Source organism: Colobus angolensis, unplaced genomic scaffold, assembly GCF_000951035.1.
Source record: "Colobus angolensis palliatus isolate OR3802 unplaced genomic scaffold, Cang.pa_1.0 Scaffold23, whole genome shotgun sequence".
Lineage (NCBI taxonomy): Eukaryota > Metazoa > Chordata > Mammalia > Primates > Cercopithecidae > Colobus > Colobus angolensis.
This window is the reverse complement of record NW_012115488.1, coordinates 14,325,464-14,351,397: the sequence shown is the minus strand read 5'-3', so window position 1 is coordinate 14,351,397 and position 25,934 is coordinate 14,325,464. Positions and strand designations below refer to the sequence as shown.

At 36.0% G+C, this 25,934-nt stretch overlaps 1 protein-coding gene across 1 annotated transcript in view; it reads left to right on the top strand.

Moving 5' to 3' along the window:
- TTC37 (tetratricopeptide repeat domain 37) overlaps nt 1-25,934 on the top strand; it is a 93,860-nt gene that overhangs the window by 1,422 nt on the left and 66,504 nt on the right. Inside the window, exons 2-12 of the mRNA XM_011944277.1 lie at nt 2,981-3,052; nt 5,214-5,368; nt 6,782-6,872; nt 11,231-11,374; nt 12,665-12,756; nt 13,188-13,263; nt 13,746-13,886; nt 17,377-17,475; nt 17,593-17,701; nt 24,334-24,474; nt 25,518-25,619. Coding sequence (XP_011799667.1) covers nt 6,783-6,872; nt 11,231-11,374; nt 12,665-12,756; nt 13,188-13,263; nt 13,746-13,886; nt 17,377-17,475; nt 17,593-17,701; nt 24,334-24,474; nt 25,518-25,619 — 994 coding nt within the window. The 5' untranslated portion in view covers nt 2,981-3,052; nt 5,214-5,368; nt 6,782. The remainder of the gene's footprint in view (nt 1-2,980; nt 3,053-5,213; nt 5,369-6,781; nt 6,873-11,230; nt 11,375-12,664; nt 12,757-13,187; nt 13,264-13,745; nt 13,887-17,376; nt 17,476-17,592; nt 17,702-24,333; nt 24,475-25,517; nt 25,620-25,934) is intronic.

The window sequence follows — 25,934 nt, the reverse complement described above, 5'->3', positions numbered from 1 at the left end:
CGAGATCGCACCAATGCACTCCAGCCTGGGCAACAAGAGCAAAATTCTGTCTCAAAAAAAAAAAAAAAGAACCTAAACAATAGTCTCGGTTTACACGAGGTTAGACTTCAGGGAAGCAAAACCTAGCATACATGAAATAATAATACAGCATGGAAGGTAATACAAGTGGACTCCCTCATAAACACAAATTTGTTTTGAGTTAATTTGGAATGTAGGATGTATTTTCTACCATGGTGACAATATTGACTGACATTTGAATTCATAAAAGTTATATTTAACTTTGTGTCTGATTCCCTAAACTGTACTTACTCTCTACAGCCTTGTTTCCACAGGATATGTACTCTGATGACAGAATTACAAGAATGCATCTTTGTCTTCTTTCTCCCCTTGGCAGTGTCAATAGGAGCAGGTGCTGCAGTGATTTGGAGCAAGACAGATATTTTAGAGCCTTAGAGACATTGTACTGGAAGAATCTAAGAGGCTTCTAGTCCTACTTCCCATCTGACATTCAGTTTATCCTAAATCATTCCTGCTGAGTGGATTGTTCAGCCTGTGCTTTTTCATCTCTAGCGATGGGAAACACTTCCACTGAACACCTCATTCCACATTTAAATAGGTCTCATTAAAAGTTCCTATTTGAAGTTGAAGTTAATCTTCCTCTATTTTTAACCATTCATTAGTTCATTTTTTTCACTTTTACATGGATAATCTCTCCCTTTCAACAGTCCTTCCCCCCACTCCCTCTCCATCATTTATTTTTTTCCTAGTCCCCAGTTTCTTCAGCTAGTTCTCATAATTTCAGGTTCCCTCATTGTTTTGATTACTCTTTTGTGAACATAAAACATTTTTGCTAATCAGTAACTCTGCTATCAGAAAAGGTACTCAGGAGAATGCAACCATTTGCCTCACTTCCTACTTCTCTTCCGCCATTTTTCACTCCTGCATGCTCTCCCCTAGAATACTGAGTTGCCAAAGCCCTCTTTGGAAAGTGCGGGTCACAGATGCTTCTGTGGCTTGTTTTTCCCCAGGCGTGTCCTCAAAGTATGACTTGATAAACCTCTACTGATTGAGACACTTCCCTCAGTCACTCAGGTTTTTGTTAACACTGGTAAGCTTTGGAAGCTGGAAGATCATTAGCTCTTTATTGAATATGTATTATTCAGTAAGTGTTGGGTATCTAAGAAGCTTTGAAAATGTAAGACCTACATCTAAGAATTTATTGAATTGGGAGACAGGTTATGTCTATGAAAGATAATAAAAATAATATTTGTTAAGTTGCCGTTGAGTAGCTCAGTTAACAAGTGGTTTGGAGAAGGAAGTGATCCCTATTGTAGGCTGTACTCTAGTATTCATGTAGTGTAGTAACTAATTTGAAGAGGATACTCATGTTTGATGATAGCTGTCTTTTGAGGAATACAGATGCTTCTTATGATGGGGTTACACCATGATAAACCCATTTTAACTTGAAAATATTGTAAGTCAAAATGCATTTAATATCCTGATAAGCACATCCTAAAGTCAAAAAATTGTAAGTTCAGCCATTTGTAAGTCAGGGGCCATTTGTATAGGTAAGAAGTTTACTTCCTGAGAGAGCAAGGAAGAAGGAGGTTGCAGAGAGGGTTGGGGATTTTGCATGAGTAGAGAAAATTTGTAACTGAGTTATCACACTAGTTGTTTTAGGAATGGCAAGTAGTGAAGTTGATTAAGAGAATAACAGTAGATAGGACGTTATTGGTATAGATTATGTCCAAGTACTCCATCTATGTTTATGTCAGGTAAGTGATGCAATTCTTACTTTACCAGTGAGGAAATGGGCTTTGAGTAATGAAGTCAGGTACCCAAGGCCTAATGGCTTTGATCCTAGATCCATTTGATCTCCTAAGCTCACTCTCAACTAGGGTAAGCCTTGGTGGGTGGATATGACAGAGTAACGGGGCTGACAGGATCTAGGGTATTTTGTAAGAACAGAGTTGAAGTGACTGAGTGATAAATTAAAACTAGATTGCATGAGGAGGCCAGCCAAGTGTTACCAGGGCTAAAGAAGCCAGTGAAATAGTCAAGTTGGTACTTTTTTTTCTTTTTTAACTATTATCTTACTTTCCTAAACATTGTTTGGATTACCATACTTTCTTTTCTTACCAGTAAGACTTTTTACTGTTGAACTTATACTTCTATTTAGGTAGATCACTAATGAGGGTTTTGATTAGGGAAACTTCATTCCTTGTTCATCCCTACCTGCCTCACCTAAACACTGTTTACTTCCTAGTTCTGAAGTAGCATGTTTTTTTCACTTTATTCAACTTTTCAAAACCACCTCCATTCTCTCCAGGGACCATTCTAGATTATTTTTTGTTTGACAGAAGCCACTTCAGGGATGCTATCAAAATATTCTTAGAATTTGTAGATGTGTAGTTAGTTGTGTTACTATTTTTAATGACTATTTAAATGCATTATTAACATTAAAAATTTTTCTCTGTTTTCATTAGATTACAAACTAATATAATTGTATTAATATTATACTCCTTATGTTCCTTAGAACAAAGTTCTATTCTAATATAATTGGGTTGCAAATTGGGTGTAAATAAGTACCCTTAGTTGTCTGTAGATGTCCTTGATTCAAAGCAAAAATGGCACAGAAATAGTAGATATTCTTTTTTGGCTCCATTTTTTATATTGACATCAGTGTATTTTGGGTTTCTGAAATGATTTTTCAAAATCCTTCTGATATCTTATAGAAGTTTCCTTTTATCATCTGAGACCCTAGGAATATAGTTTAGACCAATTTAGAAATTTGGAGATTAAGATTAGTGTCTCTCTGGGAAAGAATACAAATACTAAAAATCGTACATAATTATTTCTCATGTTTTAAATTATGAATTATGAAAATTGAATCTGATGCTTTAAAAAGTTTAGAAGGTTTTGGGTTGTGGGTGTCATACTTTTTATATGACTGTCTCATACTTGTTTTTATTTAATTTAGACGGAAAATGGGTAAAGAACAATCTGAAATTCAATTCGGGAAGAATATAGAGGTAGTAATAATAGGTAAAAGGTAAGTGTCTAGAATGCTAAATAATAAATTGGAATCTATTTTTACTTAGGTTGCTTTTACTCATTCCTTTCAGAAGAAAGATTTAATGGCATAGTTTTTTTTTTTTTCTTTTTTTAATGTCAGACTATGGGTCATCACAAAATACCTTTTGTTATTAGATTTAAAGGTATCATTTTTTTCCTTTCTGTAATTAGCTTCCATTATCACTATCATTACTATTTATTGTTATTGTTGTTTTAGCTTTGTGGAATCTTTATATGAGCATATTGGAATATTATTTAAGGTTTCATAGCTTCAACTGGGGACAGTAGGACATATCAGTTCACTTACCTATATATGTTGTCTTTGAGGAATATCATTGCCTTTATGGCATGACTGTCACTTTCTAACTCTTTTTAAGTGCCATTGTTGCCACTTTTTATGCTTGATTTATGTTGGGTAAAAATATTTTGGGTTGGCCTGGCGCGGTGGCTCACGCCTGTAATCCCAGCACTTTGTGAGGCCGAGGCGGGCGGATCACAAGGTCAGGAGATCGAGACCACGGTAAAACCCCGTCTCTACTGAAAATACAAAAAATTAGCCGGGCGCGGTGGCCGGCGCCTGTAGTCCCAGGAGGCTGAGGCAGGAGAATGGCGTAAACCCGGGAGGCGGAGCTTACAGTGAGCCAGATCGCGCCACTGCACTCCAGCCTGGGGGATACAGCGAGACTCCTGTCTCAAAAAAAAAAAAAAAAAAATTTGGGTTGGTAATAGAAAAAATTGAGTGAAAACGTACAAAATGAATACTCTTATTTTTAAAAAGTCAGTTGCGATTAAGAAGAAAAGTGGGAGGAGAGGTGTAAGAGGGAAGAATTAATAGGGAGTTGTGTTGTGGAAGAATATTAAAGACATCTCCCTCTCTTGCAAGAGAGCTAGGTGTTTCCTTGAAGTGTTAGAAATCCTTACAATCAAGGGAAATATCCAAAATGGAGGAGTATGGGGTTACATGGAATCATTTTGGGTAGTAGGTTTTTACCCTTGGAAGGAAAATGGGTTTAAGTGGTACCTAGTAGATGGTTGGATCTCAGTAAGGGTTTGTTTAGAAAATTGGTGAATGGACCCTTCCCTTCCACCCCACCCCCCGAAAAAAAAAGAAGGAAGTAGCTTTTAGGGTTGAAAAGGGGAGATTATTTTGTCTTTTTAGAAATTAACCTTCTGAAACTTACATACATACATATATGTGTGTATGCATGAGTGAGAGAGGACCTCAGTGCTAGCGTATTATGTTAAATGTTGCATCAAATGAAGAAGGAATTGGAAGAGAAGAACAGAGGATTCCATTGTAGCATGAAGAATTGTAATTACATAAGGAGACACACAGATACTGAAGGATATTTAATATTAGAATTGATTGCCAAGAGAAAAATGGTATTTGTTTCCATATAGTGGTCTTTAAAAACAACCTACTTAAAAATTCCTAATGGCTTCCCATTTGCTGCTGTATTTTAGTTCATACTTGTCTTTTTGACTTTCAGGATCTGTAATCTGAGGCTCTGTTTGACCCATCCAACCTAATTTTCTTCTCTTCTTTAATGAGTCCCTTCTGATCCATTCAGCATGGCTTTCTTACTGTTTCCTATACTTGCCACATCTCATTCCCACTTCTCTCACTTTGCTAATGCATTTGCCTCTGAGTAGAGCAATTTTCCTTCTTCCCTCCATTCTTAAGTCTTGTCTTCTATTAATAGTAGCTGTTAATAACATCATACCACACACCTTTCCTCCTCTAAATTCCTATAGCACTTCCACTCATTACCCTTAGTTTAGCATTTGATTACTGAATGACTTATATGTCTTAAGTCTTTCTCTTGATTTAGATTATATTCTTTATATATTTTTTATATCATGCATAGCAAATAGCTTGGGGACTGCGTGTAGTTTAGTAGTGGTTGGTTCTACCTTGTTTGTATACGTGCCCTCTTGAATGTTGGGTGATAGAAGAGATGGTGAACTTCCTCCTTATGTAATGGTTGTGGTCTTCTGTTTGTGTTTAATTTGAGACTGTTTTTGTTCCTTTTCGACTTGGACGTCTGTTGATTTTTTTACTTGAGTATCTCTTTTTGTCTCTTTTTATTGGTCTGGATCAGTTGTCATCGTCCTTGATGTTATTTTCTTCTTTTTAGTCTGCAGGGTTTTTTTTAACCAAAGGAAACTGGTTTGAGAAAATTGTGAAATCAGCATTGAAATTTGTTACCTACTCCAATCAAGATTTGCAAACTACAAAAAAAAGTTCTGAAGGTTTCATCTATAAATATATACCAAGATAATTTCAGATAAGGTAGTAGTTTCTAAATCAAGAACATATGAAATATAGTTATAGTGCTTTAAATTATATAATTATTGTAACTCGGCAAAAAAGTTACTTATCTGCCTATTTAGGGAATCTGGTTCTAGCTGTAGATAAATTGATTTTGTAGTATCTTAATTTTTCTATTATTTTGAATCCTAACATTTTTTAAATCAAAAAGATTAAAAAATATATATCTAACTTCTCAAGCTTCTTTGGTCTCATACTTCTGTGTTAGCTTCTTCTTTGGATATAAAGTCCTGTCAGTTTACTATGTCAGTGATTCATCTTTTTGGTACATTTTACTCCCTTAAGCATCTGAAACCTATAAATACTTAATATTTACCCCAGCTTTGTTTTACCTTTCTACGAGATTAGAGGAACTGACAGAAAATACAAATGTTTCTTTTTTTCAACATTGAATTATGATTGAATTAGACTTGTTTACAGATAAGCCAGAATAAGTTGTGAAATCTAAAAATATGCTAATTTATTTAAAATTAATATATCTTAAGATTAAATGAAGAAATTATCTACTAATTAAAATATCTTCTTATGACTGAAATTAGTGTACAACCCTTTTGCATTATCCATTGCTTCCATTCAAGTTTAAACATTGTTTTTCTTTAGAGAAAGTATGGGTAATAATCCTACAGTAATCCTTATTGTGAAGAAAGTTAATATCCTGATTTATATTTCACAGAAACTAGCATTAAAACAATGCTTTCTTAAACTTTTGTATCACAGTCAACTGAAATTATTTGTGTTGGTGTTTTATCTGTGACTTGAGCTTATTCTACTGGATCTTGCTTTGTATAGAGTGGGAGAGTTGGATTGAGATTGGTATGTATTTTGAGTTCTGATCAACAAGATCATTTATATTTTAGCCAAAATATATGGAGAATGAATGTAAATAAAATATAACTCAATTTCAACACTTATTAATTGATCATCTATAATTTGTAAGATACTAGGTCCTATGGATGTGGCAGTGAAAAAAAAAACTTGCCTGCATAGAACTTACATTCTTGTGGGGGTTGGGACCCAGAAAATAAATAGGATAAATAAGTAGAATATATAGTATATTAAATGTGACAAATGCTTTCAAGAAAAATAAAGCAATGAAAGGGGTTCAGGAAATACTGGGTTGTTGAGAGTAGGGGGATGGCAAGATTAAAATGTTAAATAGCATGTTAGAGGGAAGGTTTCGTTGAGGAAATGACATTTGAGTACAAATCTGAAGAGGTTAAGGAATAAACTGTGTATATGCTAGAGAGAAGACTGTTCCAGATAGAAGGAGTCTTTTCTCTTTCCAGGTTCCCTTTCCAGATGACTAAGTTTGTTGGAACCTTTACGGGTGGGTAGGTATTACTGTAGATTCACTCAGGCTTTCTGCCTTGACAGAATGTCCAGCAAGGAAGTGAAGACTGCTCTAAAAAGTGCTAGAGATGCAATCAGAAACAAAGAATACAAAGAAGCTTTGAAACACTGTAAGGTAACCAGTATTTTTTCTTCCACAATAAAAGTATGTTACCCATTTATAAACATTGTTGATTTGTAATATGTGAATTATTTACTGTCCAAACAACAAAAGGGGTAAGGCAATTTAGTAGAACCATTAGAATGGTTAGACATTTAGCTTCCAATTAGCAGGATAAACTACCTCTGCCAAACTTAATTTTCTCTGTATTGGTAACTTACCAAAACCAAGTTCTGAAAACCTGAATATCCCATAACTGTCTTTTGATGGTTATATCATGGAATGCTACTGTATCTTAAAGTTTTCATTTTTTAATGGCATGTTAGTGTTCTTTTTCTATTTGGTTTGTGGATGAGGGAATCAAGATTATAAAGCTTATTTTTATGTTGATAGAAATGTTTCCATTCAGAGGGAGAAATTGGACTCAGGGGATAGACAGAGGGTAGTGGTAGGAGTAAAGTCATCAGTAGGTGAGAGACACACTGGGATCCAGAGCTTGAGGGAGTCCTTTAATCCTTCTTCCATCTTAGCAGGAGAGAAGATAGGTGCCCATCATACAGTGCTGGGCTTGTAGATTTGGTGATGGGAAAAGCTTTCTTCTCGAATGGCTTCTATTTTCTTGGCGAAGTATAAGATGAGACTGGGAGAAGACTTGGTTAGGAGGTTTGAGATAAAAGAAGGTATGAAATAGCTTCTTTCTTTCTTTTTTTTCGTGGTGGGAAAACAGACATGCTAGTAAGGACTGGAAAGATTAGCAGGCCCTAGTGATTGCCCATTTGAAGTTTCAAGCTATTAAAGTGAAATTAATGAACTCCACTGTAGTTCTCTCTCTTGATATTCAGCTTCCCAGGTTTGGAGATGGGCATGATGGGGTTCAAGTGTGGATGGAGAGAAAGATGAGAGGAAAGACATGCAAAGGAGTTGAGGTTGTGATGACAAGGGATTGATGACAGTGGTGAGTCCTGGAGTCTAAGCTAGGTAAGGAGGAATGAGAAATGAGAAGTGGGCTGATAGGCAAAGGAAAAAGGGGTTAGGATAGAAAAAAATTAGAGAAATCAAAGGTTAAAGATTTGTTACCATGGGTCCACTACAGTAATTGAACTGGGACGGTAGGAGAGGAGCAGATGAGTACCGTGCTGGAAATTCAGATTTTGGATGGGTGAGTAGCGTGGAGGTCATGTAACTGAGAGGCCAGCGTGTTCAATGGGACATCAACATGAAGGTTAGAATGAATACAGGCACTGAGGTGGAAAACAAGGATACAGAATTTTCACTGAAGGAAAGGGGAGTTAGGAAGTTGGTAGACTGTAGCAACAAGAAGGCTGTTTTTAGTAGTATAGTTGGATGGCCTGAGCTTCAAAGGCAGTGGGGTTGCTGAAGGAGGAAGGAGCAGAAGAGGACTGTAGGTGACAGTGTGAGCAAGGAGAAGCTGCTTCTCACCTCGTAGGTCTGTGGCATGTGAGCTGAAAAGAAGTCAACTGCAATCTGTAGGATCTATAGGGGAATTAGCCAAGTTTTCATTGAGGCAGAACTTGGTGTGGTTAAAAGAAAGGTTAAAAACATGAAGGGAACTTGGCTGATCCAGGTTGGGAGTTTCAGAGGGCACAATGAAGAATTTAGAAGAGTGGTACGGAGGGAACTGGGCAAGACTGGGGGGTATACATGGCAATATGAAGATGAGTCTAAGGAGTAAACAGATAAAGGATACCCTTGTGAGGTTTAGGTTTCTGGTGGTGACTGATGGAGCCCAGCAGGGGTGCAAGGCCATGATAGTATTCATCTTGATTTCGAAGAAGGTAGGCCGTGTGTTCCAAGTGGGGATAGGTTGTGGATAGAGTACAAGAAGGGAAGAAGGACTGTTTCCTTCAGCACTAGGTTTATCTAATTGATGCACGTTTCAGTTATTATATATAGCACCACCATAGTTGTCTTCTTTCTGTAGGCTTTCTGCAAAATTCAGATATGAATTACACCAAATAGTTAATAATTTATACTAGAGAGACCCAATTAGAAAATGCAGATGGATAGCTAATCAGTTCTAAATGCCTGATTACAAATGTGTAGTAACACAGAATATTGGTTGAGACTAAATGCATTTTTGAATAAAGGAATGTTGCATTTGCTGTGGGTTTGTCTGATGGTCACCTTGTCTGCCTGTGGTGCTTTATCATATGATATGAGTGTCTCTTCAGGGAAGCCTTCTCCAGTTTGTGCAGAGTTCGGTACTTTTTTCTCTGTGTTCTTTCAGAATCTCATACCTGCTTTCACCACATTGTTGATAATTTTTTTTTTTTTTTGAGACGTAGTCTCACTCTGTGGCCGAGGCTGGAGTACAGTGGTGGATTTCAGCTCACTGCAAGCTCCGCCTCCCGGGTTCACGCCTCAGGCTCCCCAGTAGCTGGGACTACAGGCGCCTGCCACCACACCTGTCAAATTTTTTATATTTTTAGTGGAGACGGGGTTTCATCGTGTTAACCAGGATGGTTTCCATCTCCTGACCTGGTGATCCGCCCACCTTGGCCTCCCAAAGTGCTGGGATTACAGGCGTGAGCCACTGCGCCTGGCCGATAATTATTTTCTTAAACATCCATTTCAGATTCTGAAAAAAATCTGGTCATGAGGCAGATAGTCGGCACTTAACTAACTGCTGGTTGACTATTGCATTTTGTTCAGCAGTTAAGTGCCAGCCATTGTAGCTGGTGTTGGGAACATAAGCATTAATAAGGCGCCAGTGTTGAGAGCTTAACTTTGGTAGTTCCATCATTGTTGCGGTTTGTTAGGAGGCAGCATTATTATGTTGAAGTCAAAATAAATAGAGACACGAATATTTAAATTGAATTTTATTTTGGGAAGCCAGAATTGCAATTTCGGGCATACGCACACAGGCTAAGTGGTCTTCTGTGTGTCTGAAGAACAAAGAGAAGGTTGGCCATTTTATTGGAAAGAAACATGTTGTGTATTATTTTGAAAGAAAGCTCACTGATAATAGAGAAGCTTTTGGGAGTTGGCAGGCTCTGATTGGTGAGTGACGATAGTAGGTAAAACTAGACTTAGAGTCATGGCAGCTACTGGGGAAAACTAATCTTAGGGTTACAGCAGACCCTCTCAGCAGCTGGGCTTTTGGAAAATTTAAATCTTGGTGCAGGTGCTATGAGGCCTGAGTGCCTTTTTCCCCGGTGTTCCCTTTACTCTGACTTAGTCAGGTGACAAGAATGACCCAATTTGTGTAATCAGTGTGTTCACAGATAGAGTGGAGCTTATACTGCATATTAGGGACAGATTATTAGAAGTATTATGTGGATGCTGGCCGGGCGCGGTGGCTCAAGCCTGTAATCCCAGCACTTCGGGAGGCCGAGACGGGCGGATCACGAGGTCAGGAGATCGAGACAATCCTGGCTAACACGGTGAAACCCCGTCTCTACTAAAAAATACAAAAAACTAGCCGGGCGACGTGGTGGGCGCCTATAGTCCCAGCTACTCGGGAGGCTGAGGCAGGAGAATGGCGTGAACCTGGGAGGCGGAGGTTGCGGTGAGCTGAGATCCGGCCACTGCACTCCAGCTTGGGTGACAGCGAGACTCTGTCTCAAAAAAAAAAAGAAGTATTATGTGGATGCATTCAAGTCAAATAATATGACTGGCTTAACTCATGGAAATATTTTTATTTTCTCTAGAATAATGTAAAACCTTAAGAAATTAAATTCATTTTAGCTACTGGTTTTGTTTTTCTTTCCCGAGAATAGACTTGCTAACTGCTTCAAGCTATTTTATTTTACCTTAGCAAATAGTTGTTATTTCTGAAAGCAATTATCTCTACATATAATTTTTATTCCAGGTGGCATGTGTTGTTTAAACATTCATTGCCACTATTTATTTTGAACATATTTGGTATAGTCACATCGGGGTGAATCTACTTTCCTAGTCTATAATCTCGAGAGAAATCCATGTGTATAATATGGGGAAACTATCATGGTGAAGGAAAACATGAGAGTTGGATTAAGTGAAATGAGATGGAGAACAGTTTTGTGAGTTTGACCAGTAGCAGTATGGAGACAGGCAGGATGACTGAGTAGTTACTGTTCTTTTTATACTCAGTATTCTCAAAGAGCATGGGGAGGCATTTGGTGGAGGTGTCAGTATCACTTGGGCAGTTTTAAAAAAACCACCTGTTTTTTCAAAGCCATTATGGTCACTCATAGAGTCCAACTCCTTCCCCTGAGGAAACTGAAACCAGATAGGTTAAATGGCATTCTGAAGTTTACCCTGTTAGTGGTAGATACAGATTTTCTGACTCATAAGTAGACTTTCTGTTATTGTTAATTCATTTGCTTCCAAAATTTACTGACTTGCTCTTTTATTTTATTTTTTTAAATCAGACAGTGTTAAAACAAGAGAAAAATAACTATAATGCCTGGGTTTTTATTGGTGTTGCTGCAGCTGAACTAGAACAACCTGATCAGGCCCAGAGTGCCTATAAAAAAGCTGCTGAATTAGAGCCAGACCAATTACTAGCTTGGCAGGTATGTGGAAAAAAATTTTTTTTCTGTGTTATGGGAATGGATTTTTTTTTTTTTTACATTTTTCAAAATACAGGTTTCAACACTAAACTAAGCATTTAAACCTACATTTGCCCCATGTAAGAAAAAATTTAAATTTATTGGTTTTCTAAACCTAAAAGTTAGTTTAGAAAAAAAGTGGTGCGAAGGATGTTGTTTAACACTATTTAACATCCTACCTAATAGATTATTTCAAATACGAGCACTCAGATATAAATCTCTACCTTAGTTATATGTGCATATAAAAGACTTATCCATAATATCATTGTTTATGCTTACCTGAGGAAAAAGAAATGTTTTTTAATGTTTCCGAAAAATAAAATAATATAAAAATGTGTAATGTTTCTATCTTTGAGTGCAAGTTAAATTCTTTTTTCTTACTTAGTGGCCTTAATGTTTTTACTTAGATTCTCCAACTTTTTCACATTTAATAACTTTGTTTGGTATCTCAATCACACCTTTGAAACTGATGAATACAATGTTGTAGGCCCTGGAGGGTATGAACCTGTTTGTCTTAGGTTCATATGAATAAGAACTTGAGGGTATCTGGTAACACACTTAGAGAAATTGATGCTTTTATAATGGACTGAGTGGTTTAGGATATCTGATCCTTCTTTAAAGCAAAAATGACAATTTTCACAGACTACTTGATTTTTTTTTTGTTTAATTATATCATATAAAAGTAGTGTCACATAGATCTTAAAATTAAATCTTCTCACCTCCCCTCACCCTCCCCACCAATGGTAATGCTATTACGTAGCATGGTTATGCTAGTTAGCTTGATTATGGTTGTCATTTCACAGTGAATACATATGTCAAAATATCAAGTTGTATACCTTAAAAATAAACAATTTTTATATGTCAATGATATTGCAATAAAACACTTTAAAACACATGCTGAAATTTAAAAAAAATAGTGTCATATAGTAATCTTAGATGGGAAGATTGTAAAATAGCCATTAAAAGTGTTTATTATTGTGAAGCACTTCAAATGAATTTTCAAAAGAAAAGGGAATGGTATACTTCTTTATTCCTGTCACCCATACTCAACAATATCCACTTTACCTGTGCCCTCCGACCCCCAGTTATTATATTTAGAGGCAAATCCCAGACAGATCATTTCATTTGTAAATTATAATAATCCTTTTTCATAAATTATCTTTATAGATTGCCATATTATTTGGCAAAATAAATGAATGTGAGAACAGCAAATGTTTTAGGAAAAAGAATAATCATGAGTACTTCTTCTTTTAGGGGTTAGCAAACTTGTATGAGAAATATAATCACATAAATGCTAAGGATGACTTACCCGGTGTTTACCAAAAGCTCCTGGATCTTTATGAAAGGTAAGAAATGTATTAGGAAAGGCCAGTTTCTTTCAAAGCTTGAATTTTAATAAACTGATTAAAATTCATATAGAAGTATTCCAACATTTACTGGGAATTGGGAGGCTTTTTTCTTTCAAACATTTGTCACAGAATCTTTTGTGATTGAAGTAGAATCAAAACACTACTAGTAAGAGGACTGACTAATTTTGGAACTTTGATATTATTTTCAGTCAATATAATAGAAGATAATATTTCTTAAACCTTTTCTTTTTTATGAAGAGCTTATTTTAGAAAATTTTACTGTAGTATGAAAGAAGATATGTTCTAATTTAAAATAGTACCTGAAGTTATTATTGGAATACTTAAATTTTAGTGTTTTAAGTCCTTGGTTATTTTTATTAATCAGATTCAAAATCCTTTTGCGTGTGTGTGTTTTGTTTTGTTCTAAGTGTTGACAAACAGAAGTGGTGTGATGTCTGCAAGAAACTTGTGGATCTATATTGCCAAGAAAAGAAACACCTGGAGGTTGGTGAATGATTTCTGACTTCTTTTAATAATAGATGGGCTGGGCGCAGTGACTCACACCTGTAATCCCAGCACTTTGGGAGGCTGAGGCGGGCAGATCACCTGAGGTCGGGAGTTCGAGACCAGTCAGACCAACATGGAGAAACCCTGTCTCTACTAAAATACACAATTAGCTGGGCATGGTGGCACATGCCTATAATCCCAGCTACTCAGGAGGCTGAGGCAGGAGAATCACTTCAACCCAGGAGGTGGAGGTTGTGGTAAGCCGAGATTGTGTCATTGCACTCCAGCCTGGGCAACAAGAGTGAAACTCCATCTCAAAAAAATAAAATACAATAAAATAAAATAAAAATAGATGGGGTTCTATGCTTTTGCGATTTTTATATATTAACAGATAAAAATGTTTTTATTTGCAGATTTTACATGTTTATTGACATTTTTACATTTTGGACAAAATAATTTAAAATCTCCTTCTTTAATAGGTGGCTCGAACATGGCACAAGTTGATAAAAACACGGCAGGAAGAAGGTGCAGACAACCAAGAGCTTCATCAACTATGGAGAAAATTGACTCAGTTCCTGGCTGAAAGTACGGGGGACCAGAATAATGAAACTCAGCAATTGGTATTGACTCATTTATTCCTCAAGTTTGTTCATGAAAATTGATCATTTAATTGAATTTAGAAAATAGAAACATAATTGATCATTGTCATTTTAATTTCCATTTCCCTAGTAATGTTGAGCATCTTTTCATGTGTTTATTTGCACCTGTGTATTTTCTTTGGTGAAGTGTGTGTTCACATCTTTGCTCGTTTTTTACTGAGTTTGTTTCTTTTTATGGAGTTTTTTTTTTTAATGTTTAATTTTCATAGGTTTTTGGGGCACAGGTCGTATTTGGTCATGAGTAAGTTCTTTAGTAGTGATTTGTGAGATTTTGGTGCACCTGTCACCCGAGTAGTGTGCACTGAACCCAATTTATAGTCTTTTATTCCTCACCCTCACCCAAGTTCCCAAAGTCCATTGTATTATTCTTATGCCTTTGTGTCTTCATAACTTAGAGTGAGAACATACAATGTTCTTATCATATGTTCACTTATGAGTGAGAACATATGATGTTTGGTTTTTCATTCCTGAGTTACTTCACTTAGAGTAATATTTTCCAGTTCCATCCAGGTTGCTGCGAATGCCATTAATTCATTCTTTTTTATAGCTGAGTAGTATTTCATTGTGTGTGTGTGTGTGTGTTTGTGTCTGTGTGTGTGTGTATATATATATATCACAATTTCTTTATCCACTCATTGATTGATGGGCATTTGGGCTAGTTCTGTATTTTTGTAGTTGTGACTTGTACTGCTATAAACATGCATGTGCAAGTATCTTTTTTGTATAATGACGACTTTTCCTCCAGGTAGATACCTAGTAGAGGGATTGCTGGATCAAATGGTAGTTCTACTTTTAGTTCTTTTTTTTTGAGGCAGAGCGTCACTGTCACCAGGCTGGAGTGCAGTGGTACAATCTCAGCTCCCTGCAACCTCTGCCTTCTAGGTTCAAACAATTCTCCTCCCTCAGCCTCACAAGTAGCTGGGATTACAGGCATGTGCCACTATGCCTGGCTAATTTTTGTGTTTTTAGTAGAGGTGGGATTTCACCATGTTGGCCAGGCTGATCTCGAACTCCTGACCTCAAGTGACCTGCCCACTTCAGCCTCCCAAAATGTTGGGATTACAGGCATGAGCCACCGAGCCCAGCCTACTTTTAGTTCTTTAAGGAGTCTCCACACTGTTTTCCGTAATGGTTATACTAGTTTACACTCCCACCAGCAATGTAGAAGTGTTTCCTTTTACCTCATCCACACCAACATCTATTTTTTTTTTTTTGATTATGGCCATTCTTGCAGGAGTAAGGTGGTATCGCATTGTGGTTTTGATTTACATTTCCCTGATCATTAGTGATGTTGAGCATTTTTTCATATGTTGTCAACCATTTGTATATCTTCTTTTGAGAATTTTCTATTCATATCCTTAGCCAACTTTTTGATGGGATTGTTGTTTTTTTTCTTGCTAATTTGTTTAAGTTCCTTATAGATTCTGGATATTAGTACCTGAATTACCTTGGAAATAGGACATTCAATGATGATTCAATGGATGCTCAAAAAAAAAAAAGGATTGTATGTTAGACTAGGTATTTTGTAAATGTATAGTTTTAAATTCATAGAGGCTCTTCTAGATAAAGTCAGAATTATTGGCCTGTAGTCTCATGCAGAGTCTGGATGGAGTGGAATTGGTACACACGGTATCAGAATTTCATTCCCTTATGTTCATAAGACTCTGCAATGCATCAGTAACTCAATCACTGTAAAAAATAAAGTGAAAATTGACTTTCACGAAACTGCTTATGGTATCTAAAAAGTTGTACCTTTAAAGGTATGTTTCTTTACACTTCTGAACTAAGAGTACTGAATTACTTTGAGGTTTAACAATTCCACTGTTTAGAGTATTTAATATTTAGAGTATTTATGCCTAGCAAAAAGTCTTTATGGTGCAGATTTTAAAGTAATTGAAAATAATTTTTTGAAAGACTAAAAAAAAATTGGTTTTGAGCCACATTTGGAAAATATATCTATCATTCTCCTTTTTTTATTTGTAACTTTAAAAGTCAACTTAATTTCTTACTATAATAGATAGCTACTTGATGTACACTTGTTAAATTGAGTGGAATTTTTAAATAAACAAATATAGGCCCTATATAGGATAGGAAGTTCATTTATTTGTATATGTGTTCATTTGTTCAGTCATTAATTTGTTTATTCAGAAAATATTTATTGACTACCTATTGTGTGTCAGGCAGTGTCCTAAGAACTGGGGATAAAAATATGAGAATAAGATTTCTTTTTTGTGTGTGATAACATGATTTATCTGTGCATATATTCAGTTGTGGAAAAAATTGAGCAGTAACAAAATTAGATAGCTTAGCAGTTTCTCTTAAATTGTATAATATCATAATATAACTTCATTATTTTCCTTAAAATAGTGTAGGTTACCAGAATATCAAACACATTCCAAAATAAGTAAAATAACTTTTTGGATTGTCTATCCTACCCTCCTCCATGACAGACAATTAATTGTACTTATGATTTTAAGAATTGATTTCTCACTGTTAATAATAGATAAAAGAATGGGGGGATTTATTGTTACCTTGAATACTGAGTATTTAGAAAAAAATGTATCACGGATTTTTTATTTGGAATAATTTTATTACTGTTTTAGAAAATCTTTTATGCTAGACTGTTTTGAGCTATGTTCCTTCTTTGTAAGATTGTTAACTTTATCAGGGCAGCAAAATTTTACTTATTTATATAGACTTTATACCATACTTTCCAAAGAAAATTTGAGATATTGAACTACATTGTGACTTTTTGGTATTAAGTCATGAGTATTCATTTTAAAATGCAGAATGTGTAGCTAACTGAGTGGTGTGAAGTGCTTTATACCACTTGCTTTGGATTCTAGTATTCTGTTCTTATTTAAGACATTTTTAGAAGGCCTGTTGACCTTCAAAGTCCGTTAATATTGCATAAGAGAAGTGATGGAATGTTCTTCAGAGTCAGCTAATACTGCATAAGAGAAGTGGTTTCATTACAGTTCAGTCATATCTCCGCTTTTCTTTTGGCAAAAGTATCACCTAACTTTTTAACTATTTTTTAAAGGTTGAAGATTTGCTATCATTGAAGATATTTCAAAGAACGTGCTAGTGATTTCAGAAGAATTGTTTTAAAAATGATACGTGAGCAATAGCAGCTATGCTAGCATATAAGACTATACTCTGGTTGACTACTTTGTAGGAGACAGCAGGCACTGGGAAGGGTGTTTTGTTAAATTAATGTTGTTAATGCATAGTTGTTACTTACCAGTTCAGTGCAGTTTGCTGGCCAGTTGGAGTTAGAATGCATTCCAAAACTTACATATACATTTTTTTCCTCATTGGAGTTGTCAGGGTCAGACTATAGAATACATTTGCAGTTACTTGAAGGTGTAGTTTGTATAGGAGAGTCTTATACATTTAATCATTTGTCATATAAGTATGATACAGATGATAGCTTTTGTATTTGTTTCAGCTTTTAACTGCTTTTGAGAATGCACTGGGATTATCAGATAAGATTCCTAGTGAAGATCACCAAGTGCTTTATAGGCATTTCATTCAGAGTTTATCCAAAGTAAGTTGATTTTTTAAATCTCTAATGTGACTTGTATGTATTTCTAATTAGGAAAGTGTTCATAAATACATTTTACTACTACTAGAAGGTAGTGTATTTTGCTTTTATATTTTCAAGTTGCCTCATGAGACTGCTAGACTGAAGAAGGCCTGTGAAGGAATGATAAACATCTATCCTACTGTACAGTATCCCTTAGAAGTGCTTTGTTTGCATTTAATTGAATCAGGTAATTTCTTCTTTATTATAGTGTGTGTCCTAGAGGTGTGTGATTATGTGAGTGATGGTATTAATCAAAACATGTTTTAGTGTCTACCATGTTTAAGGTGTTGTTTCTGTGTTTCTGGACATAAAAGGAAGTATAATGTGTAGTCTTTGTGTACATGAAAAGACTAATAAATATAGGAAAGTACAGTAATACAGAAGAATTATGAGTTGCCAGATTTATTGTTGATCAGTGAAATCTTTTTAATGGTGGGAATTGGAGGATGTCTTGAATTTTTTTATAGATACTAGATAAACAGGAGTAGGGGAAATGTACTCCAGCTGGCATGAGCAGAGATGTGGAGCTGGGTGCATATTTTAGGAATGGTAAAATAGGTTTGCTTACTATAGTGGAAGAAATAACTAAGATATATTTTGGCAAAATAGGTCAGGCTCTATTACACAGAGCTGTGAATATCACAGAAAGGATTTTTGGAAAGTTTATCTGCCTCAGTGTTGATGTCATGTCACAGTGTCATAAGAACATTGTTATGAATACTGTAATATTATAAAGTAATTAAATTCCTGAATCTCCTTTTTTAATGAAATAGAGCATATTCAAGTGGGAGAATTTGTCTCTGTGTATACTTCATGCTCTTGTATCTTCATGTACTTTCTTTGCGGGGAAGAGAGAATTGATGACGACTAACTTGCTGGGAGTTGGCAGAACTGTAGCTATGGATGTCTTGTGTCCAGGAGTGGTATTCCACCAGTTTACAAGAGGTTGGCTATATTGGTTTTTCCCACCAGCCTCTTTCCTTTTGGTCAGTATCTGTGCTGAATACATTTTTTTTTTTAAAATAACCTAAATTTCATGTCTGTATTCTCTTGAGGTTAACAAGTTCACAGAAGTCAATCACTGAAATAGAAATATTAGTACGTACACCAGTGTGGTAGTGATTGTCAATTATTGCAGAGCTTTACTAATCCATTTAATTTTTTTCACTGTGTTGCTAAATGAGTATATATATGAGAATGCTTTGTATGTGAATGACCCTTACATGTGTCATAGTGAAAAAAGGGTTGAAAACTACTGCTAGAGATAACTGTGAAGGAAAATTCCTTGGTAGAAAGTGACCATTGCACCTATCTCAGTTCTTCTCACTTTAACTCTCCTTTTAATTCCTCTTTTACTTTTTTGTTTTTTTTCCTGGTGTCTGAATGAAAAAACACTGTTACCTTCAGCTCTGGTTTTGGTGGAAGGAGATGCCCTTTGCCTTACTTTCACTGAGTCAAAGATAGATTTAGGAGAGTACTTTTTACTACCATAAGAAGAAAGAGAACACAAAAAGTATAGTGAGCGGAGTATAAAGTCTTAAACTAACATGGTGTGCAGGACAGATTGTATAGAAGGTGGACTAGCTCCAGTAGACTAAGTGACACTAGGTTTGAATGAATGAGGAGTGTGATAGTGATGATAGAAAGGAACAGATGAATGAAAAAATGAAAGTGATTTCATAGGGAAAGAGGCAAATATCAATTTTAACTTTCACCTCTCCTGAAAAGTTGGCTCAATATGGCCTGATGATTTGTATGAAATGTAGGTTATTGAGAGGAGATGTTAAGGGGGCAGTCAATGGGAAATGCCCATCAGTGGTTTGCAGATGAGAGATCAATACTAAGAGTAGACATATGGTTTGGAAGTAATTTGCATGTAGGTGAAAATGACGTGAAATGGTTGCCATCAGAGGAGGACTAAAGGGAAAAATACTGAGAACTATACTTTGGGCAATGCTGGCTGGCTTGGAGGGAAAGAGATGAAAAAGGGAAAGAGAGTAAGTGGAGAAAGAGAAGGGATGAGGTCAGAGAAGAAGGTGGACTTTGATGAGAAACAGCACAGATGACAGGGAAAGAGCATTTCAGAAAGACTTATGGTCTGTCTTGACAGATTGAGCCAACTGAGTTTGTGATTGTGAGGCTTTTTATTAAGGCTATCTTTTTAAATGAAAGTGATTGAATTAGAGCTTAGATTACAGTGATGGGGAAAGAATAGGAAAAGGCAGGTATACAAAGGAAAGTAGACTTGACCAAGTGCATTAGGGAGTAGTAGGATGAGAAAGTGAAGCCCTCAGAGGGGATAGTAAGCTGTTAGAGGGGTGGGAGAAGAACTGCAATAGCTGCCTGGCAGGAGTGGTGTAAGAAGAAAGAGTTCCTAGGTTAATTAGTTAATACTATGAGTGTTGCACTGAGACTGAGGAGGATGAGCTACACCAAGCACAAGGAGCATACTCATGAAGTCTTGTGATTTTTTTTTTTTTTTTTTCCTGATAGGAAGCTTTGTTCCAAAATTACCCAGATCCTTCCAATTTTAATGTAAGACTCAGTGTGTTCCAAAGATAAGTAGGCTGATTTTCTTTATTGTATGGCCCCTGGTACCGATTATTTTTCCCTATTCTGCTGTTACTGTTGTTATTGAAAAATTAATGGCTGGTGTTCACTCTTTTCTCTTTATTTCTTATTCAGCTATTTATGATTTGCACCATTACGTCAGTCTTGGCTTGCTTACATGCCAAATGACACAGTGAATACTTTGAAAATTCTTTTTGAGGACTAATGGAGTGCTTTCTCAATAAGCATAAATGTAACTGTAATGTAGACTTGTCCTTATATTCTAAAAAGCCTGCAAAATAATAGAAAAAATAGGATCAACAAATAGGCTACAGAGTTTTGCACATAAATTCAGTAGTTGACAAAGTTCTCTAATAAAGAGATAGTGAAGGGATTATACTGATTGATTAGAAAGTGTCTTGGTTTAAATGAAAAAAAAATCATTTTTGAATAAGCTTATAGATTTGTATCATGTAGAATGGAAAGAAAAGAAGGCCTGTATCACAGCAAAAAGAGTATATGTGGATATTTACACATATGGTAAAACCAGGGAAGAGTTCTTTCCCTTCTGAATTGTTGGTTGCCGGAATTTGTGGAATTGAGCAATTTAGGTTTAGGTACATTTCAAGGTAAAGTAGTATGCTTGAGGTGGAAGTTCAATAGTTAATGTAGGACAATGGGTTGCTATGCTTTTTCTTTTAACTGCTCCTCTAAACCCAACTTTAGTGTATTAAGAACTTCTGAGAATTGTAAGGTCTCTGAAGTCTGAGCCACCCTCCCACAAAGTACTTCAGTATGTACAGAATTTACTACTTCACAGCAGTTAATTACTGGGTTCTCCTCCACTGAGAACAAATGTATTTCATTCTCCTTTGTCCTACTTTGCCTGTTGAGAATTGAATATTCATTTTCAAAATGACTCAGTTTGTAAAGCTTCGTATAACAAGTAGTGAATGGCTTTCACAGTTGTCATCTGTTGAAATTTTTTTTCATGCTAAATGACTTTTTTATTTATCTTATTTTGCTTTGTTACTGAAATGGGGGAGGATTAGAAAGCTTGGTTCTTCAAATTCAAGCAGAAAAGAGCTAGTTTAAGATTTTGTGCTTTAAAACTATTAGAAAATCCAGGTGAAAATAAAGATATGAATGCCACCAAATTGTACATGGTTTTTTTTTTTCCTCTCTCAAGCTAGGTTTATTTAAAAGAAAAATTAGATAGTTTTTTTGGGATGTCAGAAATGAATTTTTTAAAAACCGACTGTTTTTGTAGTAAACTTTAAGAAACAGAATTTCAAGTTATTACTTAGCATCCAACATGGACCTCTTCAGAATACCCTCTATCCTTGGAATTTTAACATTCATTAGCCCAAATCTGGCTTGTTTTTTTGAGAAATAAAAATAATATTGTCTGACTGTTTTAAAGTTGTTAAATCTGGAACCTTAGAATCCTTTAAATGTTAAAAAGAGCAGATAAGTAAATAATTTTCTATTCATTTGCAATGAATAGAATTCAAAAGCAATGAATTCTATTTCCTCTGTTTTTGTCCTCCACCAAGGTTTTTATTTAGCTAATATTCTCAACAAGAATAAGTATGAAGAAGAGAAGGATTGAAAGTTGAAGCTGAAGTATTCCTTGTCTCTTTATACAAAGATCATTAGTGTTGTTATTACTGTTGCTAGTTTTGAGAACACTATAGAAAATTCCTCTCAGTGCCACTTGGTCATATGCAGAGAATTGTTACCCAGGGCCCAACATGAACATAGTCTCCCCAAATCTTATTTTGTTTTTATTGCTATGCTCCCAGGCTTTAGCAAAGGAAATATGTTAGGAAGATTTACCTTGTTTTAAAAGCCGTTTATGTTCATCTCAGCCTTTTGGAAACTATTTTCACGTACCAACCCACACTTTGATGACCTGTGTGTTGTTTAAACTACCCTAAATATGGATGTTCATTGGAGAGATGCATGATTTTTCTTTCCTATTTTCATCCCGGGTATATTTCCTGTAATACAGGCAGCTTATGTAGTCAAGGTAGTCTGTCGTAAACTGTGTTTCTATGGAGGAAGAGTGTTTAGACTCAGATGGGTAGAGATAAAAGGTAAGAGTTTGGTAGCTATTTTTTTTTTTTTAGGATGGTGAAGATTTTTAATTTTTTATAGTAATTTTCAGCTGTTACCTATTAACAGACTAAGGCTTTTTGAACATCAGTCATGATGGTATTTTTAAAGGATCATCACAAAATTTAATGAACACCTACCATGCTGGTCTCTACTCTCCAGAGGTTACTCTACTCTCCAGAGGTTACCATTTAGCCACAGAGGCAATAAAGGCAGAATATTCATGTTATAAGATTAATAGTAAAGGTGGTATATAGTATTAGCAAGTATTGTAGACCTGTGGTCTTTAAGTGTGATCTCTGGACCAGTAGCATCAGCATCACCTGGTAACTTCTTAGAAATGCAGACTCTTAGGTCTTAAACAGACCTACTGAACCATAAACTTCACGGATAGGGCTCAGCAGACTGTGTTTTTTTTTTTTTTTTTTTTTTTTTTTTTTTTGAGGCGGAGTCTCGCTCTGTCGCCCGGACTGGAGTGTAGTGGCCGGATCTCAGCTCACTGCAAGCTCCGCCTCCCGGGTTTACGCCATTCTCCTGCCTCAGCCTCCCGAGTAGCTGGGATTACAGGCGCCCGCCACCTCGCCCGGCTAGTTTTTGTATTTTTAGTAGAGACGGGGTTTCACCGTGTTAGCCAGGATGGTCTCGATCTCCTGACCTCGTGATCTGCCCGTCTCGGCCTCCCAAAGTGCTGGGATTACAGGCTTGAGCCCCCGCGCCCGGCCAGCAGACTGTGTTTTAACAAGTCTTCCAAGTGATTCTGATAGTGTAGACAATGTCTAGTTTAGACAATACCACTGGATCAAAAGGGAAAAATCCGCTAGTTTTCTTGGGAGGATATAGGGTGTATGGAACTAGGCATATTTATTTTTGGATTCGTATTTATGGAAGCTATGGTGAGAACATATTGACAAGGAAGTTCATGCCTGGAAGCATAATAGTAGCAGACTTGTGTCTTTTTCACTGGCTTACTGATCAAACTAGTATTTCTTCCAGTTTGTTTTCATATTTTGCCAAACAGTACTGAAGTTTTAACTCTTTAGTCGTTATGAATTCTTTTGATTTTTAGTGCTAACTTGGATTTCTAAATCCGTGTATAACATATTGCTACATATTACTAATGGATTATACATTGGTTTGCAAATGGTTTTCAAAAATTTGAAACATATGAGCTAAATGGTATTATGCAAATAATTTACCTTTGACATCTGTGACTGAAACAGTGATTCTACATGTGGTTTGGGCTTATATGTTTTATATAGTTATTAAAGCATTGGGTCTTTGTTTTCAAGAATTTTTTTTCCCCGTATTTATTGCTTCAAGTTGTAGTCTGTCTTTTTAAGAATTCTCCTATGTGATTAGATGATTTGTTAAAGTTGTGAATGCTATTCACAATTTATTCTAAAAACAGAAATTACAATTTTTTGTTTGTTTTTATGCTTTTCTGGGATTGAGATTGGAGAAAATGGAAATATTACAAAATATATAAAGTTTTCTAAACTATTTTGCCAAAATAAATTTGAAATAAAATAAATGTAGGCATTGGATGACTATTTCATAAGTGTCACAATTCACTTATATAGAAAAAGATTGTCTTAGAAAAATGTGGAAATGTACTGGTGAATTTGTAGACTTAAGCGGAATGTGACTAAGTGTTTGTGCAGTGTCCTGATGAGTAACCCGCCTATCTTGTGATCCTTGGATGCTGGAAGAGTCCACTGGATCTGACTGTCATGTCTCTAGCAGTGCATGGTTGCCTAGGAAGAGAACTTGAGGAAGATACTCTGCTTTGACAAGGGTTCCTTCATTTAACAATCAAAATTGTTACAGCTGGCAAGCAGTAGGCTATGTGACTTAGTCTACTGGCAAGTAGCAGGTTTCTTGTCTGAAATCCTAAAGTGGTTTCTACTTCCAGTATTTAAGAAGATAAAAAAGCATCATTTTTTAATTTAAATGTTAATATTTTCTGCATTTGCTGGTCTATTTAATTTTTGAATTTCTAGAATCAGCATGTGGTGAAGGATGCATAAAAATATAAAGGCAGATTTTGAGATTTAAGAATATGGGTTTGGGCATTTAGAAACTCGATGTATGTATACACACACACACACACACACACACACACACACTAAAAACCTTTTCTTTTAATTCCAGGAAATCTTACTGATGAGGGACAGCAGTATTGTTGTAGATTAGTGGAAATGGATTCAAAAAGTGGTCCAGGCCTCATTGGCTTAGGCATTAAAGCATTGCAAAACAAGAAGTATGAAGATGCTGTTAGGAACCTAACAGAAGGTAAATGTACAGTGTATGGCATGTAACATGAAGTATAATTATTATTCAGTCAGTAAGCATTTATCTTTGAGCCTTTCTTTAAGGAATGTATATCTAAGGTGGAAGGGAAAAAATGTACCTACATACCTTGAACTCTGCTTAGATTTGAACTCTGACTCTGCTAATCACTAATTTCAAAACCTCAGAAGAATTAATTAAACTTTCTGTGTGTCAGTGTTTTCATTTGTAAAATAGGGATATCTATATATAAAGAAAAGAAAAGGAAAAGAAAGAAAGAGAAAGAAAAGAAAGAGAAAAGCAAAGCAAAGAGAAAAGAAAAGAGGGCCGGAGAGGGAGGGAGGGAGGAAGGGAGGAAGGAAGGCAGGAGAGCAGGAAGGCATATATGTAGATATATATGCCTTAGGAACCTAGGCTTTAATTTACTCTTACTAGGTATGATGTTTCTGGAAGAACCTACATTCAAATTATAGATCTGAATGGTAAATACAAGTCAGGTAGGTAGTTTAAGGGAATGGAAGGAACATTTTAGGCAGAGATGAATCTCTGAAATAGCCTGAACTAAGAGGGTGTTGTTCAGAGAACTGCAGGTAGTTCACCAGGGTTTGAGAATGAAGTGTATGCACAGGAGGGGACAACAAGTGAAATAGTAGAAGGGCCTAGCAAAACCTTGGTAAGTAGGTTGCACATTATCCTAACAACAGTGGAGAATCAGTAAAAGATTTTTAGCAGGGGGATGTTATAATCTGATTTATATTTTTAGAGATACTCTAGCTACAGTGTAAAGAATGCATTGGGGTGGATGGCAAGCACTTGCCGTGATTTGGGATAAAGATGGTTGAGGTCTGAACTGAAGTGGTGTTGGTAGAGATGGAGAAAGATGTATGGAGGGGAATGAATTGAGGCAGAGAATCAGTGTGACTTTGTGACTGATAAGATACCAGAGATGAAGAGGGGAGGAGTCTGATTTGGAGAGTAAGCAATGGTGCCATTCATCTATGTAGTCACAGAAGCCTTGGTTTTTGTGGTTGTTTTTATCCTTTTAGGGTTAAAGGAAAGCCCTGTCTGCACAAGTGGATGGTATCATCTGGCAGAAGCCCAAGTCAAAATGCATAGACCTAAAGAAGCTATTCTTTCATGCAGTCAAGGTATTTTTGATACCTTTTGGGTTGACACATAAGGGTGACCAACCCTATTTGTTTTTATCTTAAAGGACAAAGATAGTGATTTTAAAAACCAAAATGCTATATTTTTTATTTTAAATTGCTGATTTTAATTTCTCTGAGGTTAAATGAAAGTCTGCATGTGTGTATACTAGTGTGTTTATTTTTAAACTGGCAATGAATATTTAGCAAAGTTTTCTTGCATTTGGAATATTGACATAGTCAGTTTAGGCTTGGCTGTGGAGGTCCTCTGTCTTTGTAACAAGGAAGTTTCTGGTGTGTCCAAGACATACGAGTTCT